This window comes from Etheostoma cragini, chromosome 5 (assembly GCF_013103735.1).
Source record: "Etheostoma cragini isolate CJK2018 chromosome 5, CSU_Ecrag_1.0, whole genome shotgun sequence".
NCBI classification, from domain to species: Eukaryota; Metazoa; Chordata; class Actinopteri; order Perciformes; family Percidae; genus Etheostoma; species Etheostoma cragini.
Window position 1 is genome coordinate 30,477,494 of NC_048411.1, and position 7,543 is coordinate 30,485,036.

The following is a 7,543-nucleotide window of genomic DNA, read 5'->3' on the forward strand; positions in this document are numbered from 1 at the left end:
AGGTATTACGCTCCATGCACGGGTTTATCCATTATTTATTGTTTCTTCACACTAATCTCCTCTTCTTCTTCTCTTCTTTTTTATTTATAAGTTGTTTGCCGAGCTTCCCGTCAGCTCTTCACTTCTTTTGTCTCTCCCTCTTATTCCCGCATTACCATTTCCAACCCTGTGGAGAAGTTGTTGATTTTGATGAAATCCCTCTAAGACACCGTTGCCAACGACAGCTTAGACCATCACAACATCCTATTTCGGTGTTGTAATGAGTCTGTTTGATTGCTTTTAATGACCATAACTCTGTGGGAGAGTGTGTTGTGTAAGCAGAGAACAGATGGCTCAGAGAGCATATTTTAACACGCATATGACTTGTTTTTTTACATAAAGAGCTTACTAGACACTTTCAATTTCCATTTTTACATTTCCCCTTGACTGGATCTTCAAGTTCCTCCTGTTGCTCTTTCTCCTCGGGTCAAATTGACCCGTTTCCTTATATCAATGTTCTTTTTAATTCCCCAAAATAACATTATTGATTCCACCCAACGGTCGTTGCCAAGTACAAATCTCTACTTTCATTAATTTTGGGGCGTCTCATTCAATTTTATAGCATTAGAAAACAAATTGAAGTGTTTTTGAAATAGTATTGAGTAAAAGTTGACATTTTCCAGTCGGTGATTATCATCAACATCCATTCCTTTAAGACTGGAATGAAGAACTGAAGATTGTTGTATTGAATCAACCATGTTATTTTTGGGCACTTGGTTGAAAGAAATCCATATTTCTGATATAAAACACTTTGACCCGAGGACAACAAAAGGGTTAAAGGAATATCTTCATACATGTTGGCCCAACCGGATGAATTTGGGTACCTTTGGTCTAAAAATGTATGCTCTTTCTTTATTGCTTTCTTTCTGCTCTCTCCACAGGCATCATCCACCAGATGAAGGGGGACTACGAGACGGCCCTGAAACTCCACAAAACCCACCTGGCCATCGTTCAGGAGCTAAACGACTACGCTGCTCAGGGCCGGGCCTACGGCAACATGGGCAACGCCTACAACGCCCTGGGCGCCTTCGACCAGGCGGTCCGCTACCACCGGCAGGAGCTGCAGATCTCCATGGAGGTCAACGACCGGGCCTCGCAGGCCTCCACCCACGGCAACCTGGCGGTGGCTTACCAGGCGCTGGGCGCCCACGACCGCGCTCTGCAGCACTACCAGAACCACCTCAACATCGCCCGGGAGCTCCGGGACGTCCAGAGCGAGGCGCGCGCTCTCGGCAACCTCGGCAACTTCCACTGCTCTCGCGGAGAGTTCCCTCAGGCCGTGCCCTACTACGAGCAGTACCTCCGCCTGTCCCCGGACCTCCAGGACATGGAGAGCGAAGGGAAGGTTTGTCACAATCTGGGTTACGCCCACTACTGTCTGGGGAACTACCAGGACGCGGTGAAATACTACGAGCAGGACTTGGCCCTGGCCAAGGACCTGCACGACAAACTGAGTCAGGCCAAGGCGTACTGTAACCTCGGCTTGGCGTTCAAAGCCCTCGGGGACTTCGCCAAGGCCGAGGAGTGTCAGAAATACCTGCTGTCCCTGGCCCAGTCGCTCAACAACGCACAGGCTCGCTTCCGAGCTCTGGGGAACCTCGGAGACATCTTCGTCTGTAAGAAAGACGTGACTGGAGCCATTCAGTTTTACGAGCAGCAACTGGCCTTAGCTCACCAGGTATGTGTCTGTAATTTACTGTAACAATTGTCCAGCAAGTTACTGTGAATTTGTTTTACAGTAAAGGTACCGTACTTCCATTTCCAGTATTTTATGTATTAATTGTAAAGTACGAAACAATTAAAGTCAACCTAAGACAAAAAAGTCTGAATACAGTAGTTTACTGTACTATTTACAGTACTATAGTAGCTATATTGTGATTTTTTTCACAGTAATACTTAAACTACTGTGATGTTGACATGTCAACAAGGTTGTGATGTAATTTTACAGCCATCTACTGTAAAATCATACACAGTAGTGTTACTGTGAAATCTAAAGGAAATAACTGGAGATTTCAGAAGCACAAAGGGCTGGATGTTTGGGTCCTAAAAGGCAGAAGTTCATGTTCTGGAAGAAGTTAAGGAGAAAACACAAGACTTTCACCCAAGAAACGGGGGTACCATGGGAAGACCGCCAGCTCACGGTGCTCTGTACCCGGCTCACGGCCCCCTTTTGTCAGCTAAATTTAATTGTAAAGACCGCTTAACCAAACCGTCAAATGACCGGCAGACAGTCCCTGTTATTTAATTTTTGTACAATACAAACCCACTCATGAGAATGCATGTACAATGACTGCAGTACATGTACTCATACAGTATACTGTATACAGTAACATGTACTAGAAAACGTCATCAAATAAATAGGAAATGTTACGTTCAAATGCTGATATTATGAAATTTGACCTTGTTTCAGGTTAAGGAGCGCAGGATGGAGGCCTGCGCCTACGCCGCCCTCGGGGCCACCTACAGACTTGTGCAGAAGTACGACAAAGCTCTGGGCTACCACACCCAGGAGCTGGAGGTGTACCAGGAGCTGGGCGACGTGTCGGGGGAGTGCAAAGCCCACGGTCACCTGGCAGCCGTCTACATGGCCCTGGGGAAGTACGCCATGGCCTTCAAGAGCTACGAGGAGCAGCTGGAGTTGGGTCGGAGGCTGAAGGACCCTGTCGTGGAGGCTCAGGTGTACGGCAATATGGGCATCACCAAAATGAATGTAGGCGTGATGGAGGAAGCCATTGGCTACTTGGAGCAGCAGCTGGCCACATTACAGCAGCTGAGTGGAAACGAGGCAATGATGGACAGGGGCAGGGCCTACGGGAACCTGGGAGACTGTTACGAGGCTCTGGGAGACTTTGAGGAAGCCATCAAGTACTATGACCAGTATCTGTCGGTGGCCCAGAGCCTCAACCGCATGCAGGACCAGGAGAAGGCCTACAGCGGCTTAGGCAACGGACACAGGTAAGTAACGCTCAGCTACCACTGGAAATTAGCTTCTAATGTCCTTCACTGGTCTCCGTTCAGAGCAACTGGATCTGTTGGTCCATTTCTTTGACTGTCTATGGTACTGCTCCATAGACTTCCATTCATTCTCCACTGTCCTGTGATCACCCCTAGTGGACCTCTGGTGGGACTGCAACCAGTTCAGAAGCCGGGGATATTGGGAGAGTGGAACTTCTTTCCTTATTATAAATTCTTTGGCGCAGCAGAGGCCGACCCCAGTGCACACATTTAGGTCTCCATGGCAACCTCTTTTACCGCTCTTAGGGTTAGGGGTTAGGGTTAGAGGGTAAGTGTTAGGAGGTTAGGGTTTGGGGGTTAGGGGGTTAGGGGGTTAAGGTTAGAGGATTAGGGTTAGGGTTAGGGTTGAGGGGTTAGGGGGTTAGGGTTAGCGTTAGAGGATTAGGGTTAGAGGTTAGGGTTAGGGTTGGGGGGTTAGGGGGTTAGGGGTTAGGGGTTAGGGTTAGAGGATTAGGGTTAGAGGGTAGGGTTAGGGTTGGGGGGTTAGGGTTAGGGGTTAGGGTTAGAGGATTAGGGTTAGAGGATTAGGGTTAGAGGTTAGGGTTAGGGTTGGGGGGTTAGGGGGTTAGGGTTAGGGGTTAGGGTTAGAGGATTAGGGTTAATCTGCCTTCAAATGCGGGAGGAAATATTCAAGATCTGAAGGTGTCTTCTTGTGCTTCATAATAATCACCAGAATGCAGGAAATAAAATGTTTGGCGCTCTGCTAATGAAAATGAGCAGTGTGTTACTGTGTGTTACAGAATGTGTTACTATCGCATATTCTGTCTTTGCAAACACAGCGAAATAGTCCAAGACAAACATGCACACGAACAGGACCTGAAGTTTGGAGTATGGGAGCACGGATGTGTACCACCGAACCAAAGTAGGCGCTGAAGGACAACTTCTATTACACACTACCTCGGGGTTAAATGAAATGTATCACTTTTTAAAAATTCACTTCTTCACATTGCTAGAAGCATTAATTTCCAGCTTCCTTTGTGTATCTATGTTCTCGCTAACTGTTGCAGCAACAGGTAATTGTTGTCTGGCTCATGCCAGTCAACACACTAATCCTGCTTTGCATATTATTTGGCTCACTGTGAAGGGCCACCGTAGTTCAGAGACACCTTGGTGGTGGTAAGCGAGGCACGGATGTGAGGCTGGCGCTCGCTGTCTCAGCCGCCGCCCTCGCCGAGCGGCCCCGGCCTTATCTGTATGCAAAGAGGCTTTGGCGCAGACACAGACGTCTGAAAACTGAGCGAAGCAGTTATTTTCGAGGCAACCGCTTACATCCCGCGTCTCTTCTCCCTTCTACGTCTCCTCCTGCTTCAAAGAGGCCGATAGCATCCTGCGAGACCACACTGCAAAATAAAACACGAAGGGCTTGCTGAAATCCTCATTTTGCAGATGATTTTCTTCTTATTGTGCGCTGTCATCTGCACGCCATCACCAATCACAGCCGGCAGTATAAGTCATGCACGAGTTCAATGGGGAATAATAGGCGTCACACTCAAAACCCCCCTCTCGTCTTCTAACAGCTTTCATGTATTGCCTCGCAACATTAATTAACTAGGGCTTTTATTCTATGAATGCTCGGCTTGAACTGGCACTCGGCGTGCGTGAGCATGTGAATAAAGTCTGTTGGAAGGATGTGAAGGCAAAATAAAATGCGCCACTGTGTTGTAAACACACACTGTACACTAGAGGATGGAGGCGAGGAGCCTTTGACAGGTGACCCATCTCCTATTAAAGGATGGATGGTGTTGCTCTTCAAATAGACTAGATTTTAAATTTCATGTCAGTGCTCAGACGTTTCTCACATCAGTCACTCCACATCAGCAGCTATCAGTGGTGTGTGTTGGACGTCTAAATGTATATTTCATGCGCACAAAAACTGAAATGATCTGGTGCTTTCCAAATGAAAAGGTTCCTGCAATGTGCACGCTTTGATGCGTCCTTATAGTGTTCTGTTACAGGAGAATAAATGTGTATCTGCAAGGATGAAGACTATAGTTTCCCTCAGATATGAGATAGCAGAATGAAAGAGATTTATTTTGAGTGTTGTGCGTAATGAAGATACCTCAATATAGAGAGGGGAAATAGCAATATGTATGGAAGTTAACAAGGAGAGAAAGTACATTTTTGATCCAGTTTGAATTGAGCCAGTAGTTACACACATGATGTTGGTCATTTTAAAAGTCTCAGACTGGGAAAGTACATAATTGGAAGACTCCTGACCCTAAAGTCTCTAAGTGACGTCTCTCTGTGTGTTTGCAACCGGGACGAAACGTTACTCACACGAGTAGCGGACTTCTTGAATAAATCTTAGAAATGTGGGAACATAGGGCCAAATTTTGGAATTTTTTTTTTTTAATGTGGGAATACAGGGCCTTTTTTTGAAATAAATCTTAGAAATGTGGGAACATAGAGCCTAAAAAGTCTTAGGAATATGGGAACATAGGGCTGTGGGAACATGCACGCTCCCATAAAGACTCTGGCTAAAACACACCAGGTTAGATAACGGTACATGTGTTGTGGATCAGGTGACGTACATTGTGCGACGAGTGATAGTTCACCGAGCGATTTCACACAGAATCAAGTGGTCATATGACAAACCTACGACGAAAAGGAGACTTTATTAACTCACTGAATTGTCTCGTAAAGTAACAAACATTGTACATGTAATTCACGGCTTAGTTCACACAATCTTTTCCAAAACAAGATCCACGGTGTTACACCGAAACGGGAGGATCTTCGCCGCTCTATATGCACAGTACTACCATGACGTGGCTCTTCTTTTCATTGTCAACTCTCTGAATCTGAGATAAAAGAGACGAGAAGGAACCTTGTTGCTTTTTCAGCCTGTTCTCTAATCCTTAACTACTACTCCCTTTTCTCTCTTTAGTTTTCTCTATCTATAGAACGCAGGTTGTCGACGTCAACTCTCCATTTGGACAGAAAACGCCAATGATTTCCTGTGAGGTTGCCTTGCTGGTTCCTCATTGGTTTTCTGTGTTACCCTGCAGGGCCATGGGAAACCTCCAGCAGTCGCTGGTGTGCTTTGAGAAGCGGCTCGTCGTGGCCCACGAGCTGGGCGAGTTCGGAGGCAAGGCGCAGGCCTACGGTGAACTGGGCGCCCTGCACAGCCAGTTGGGAAACTACGAGCAGGCCATCTCGTGTCTGGAGCGCCAGCTGGCCATCGCCCGTGACACCCGGGACAGACTGCTGGAGGGGGACGCCAGCTGCGGTCTGGGCGCCGTGTACCAGTCTATGGGAGAGTACGAGACGGCGCTGCGCTGCCACCAGAGTGACCTGGAGATCGCCGAGGAGGCGGGCAGCCCCGCGCGCCAGGCCCGCGCCTACGGGAACTTGGGCCTCACCTACGAGTCCCTCGGTAACTACGAGCGGGCGGTCGTGTTCCAGGAACAGCACCTGAGCGTGGCGGCTCAGACTAACGACCTGGCTGCCAAGACGCTGGCCTACGGCAGTCTGGGGAGGACACACCACGCATTGCAGAACTACTCGCAGGCTGTCATGTACCTGCAGGAAGGTGAGTGAGCAGCAGGGAGGATTGCCTGTGTTGCCTGAGCTGATAGGCTTACAGTTAGTGCATTCATGAATAGGAAATCCAGAGCCTATTTGTTGCTAAGCCTCTGCCACACTTTTATTAGGCTGTGTGTGTTTGTGCTTATGTGTCTAAGTGCACGGGGGAATAACTGTGTGCGTATTATGCGTCGGTGTTGTCTTCCTCGCTGCATAGGTATTCCAGCGTTTGTGTGTGTATGTCTCTGCAATCCTATCAGGATGCACGCCAAGGCATTTCTCCTGTTTACTGCTAGCTGTTCTTCACACTCCTGTACTGTATCTACATTTCTCAGAGGGCTCTGTGCAGCGAGGTGCCAAAGGATCTTTTTCACACAGTGGCAGGCTCTCGCCTCTCATGCTCCATTGTCCCCTGCAGATTATGCTGGAACAGAAACCTGCAGCTTGAACCCTCCAAAATACATTCACTGCATTAACATGCGCAGCAGTAACCCCGCTTAAGTGAATAACCGGGTTCTGACAGTTCTCGCTGATACGTTAGGGGAATAGCGAGAGGAGTAATGTTACCTCCAGTACAGTAGGTGGCGCTGTGACAATGTGCAACTGGTCAAAATAAGGCTTTTTCTTCCGGGGGGAGCAGGCAGGCGAGGTGGAGGCTGGGGGTGTTAACTTGACCAAATTCTCTGGGCGGGCAAAGCAGAGAAAGGAGAGGTAACCTTGCCCCTTATGACATCATAATGAGCAAGATTCCAGATCGGCCCATCTGAGCTTTAATTTTCTCCTATCGCCATTTCTTGCCACTGGGGGATCATAGGCAGGTTGGTGCAACTCATATTAACGTTAAAAAAACTCATAAAGTGAAATATAAGGTGAATGAGTTGATATAATCGTATATATTCAGTATATTAACTGATAAGAGTAAGCGTCCATGGATGTGAGCTCAGTGTCCACACCCCCAGCCCAACGA

At 47.7% G+C, this 7,543-nt stretch overlaps 1 protein-coding gene across 1 annotated transcript in view; it reads right to left on the bottom strand.

The window, feature by feature from the left end:
• Positions 1-7,543, bottom strand: part of LOC117945069 (tetratricopeptide repeat protein 28-like) — a 210,715-nt gene that overhangs the window by 33,400 nt on the left and 169,772 nt on the right. The window contains exons 11-15 of the mRNA XM_034872322.1: positions 6,053-6,573; positions 4,324-4,394; positions 2,873-2,976; positions 2,440-2,791; positions 1,027-1,653 (exon numbers count right to left, since the gene is read on the bottom strand). Of these exons, the coding sequence (XP_034728213.1) occupies positions 1,027-1,653; positions 2,440-2,791; positions 2,873-2,976; positions 4,324-4,394; positions 6,053-6,573 (1,675 nt within the window). The remainder of the gene's footprint in view (positions 1-1,026; positions 1,654-2,439; positions 2,792-2,872; positions 2,977-4,323; positions 4,395-6,052; positions 6,574-7,543) is intronic.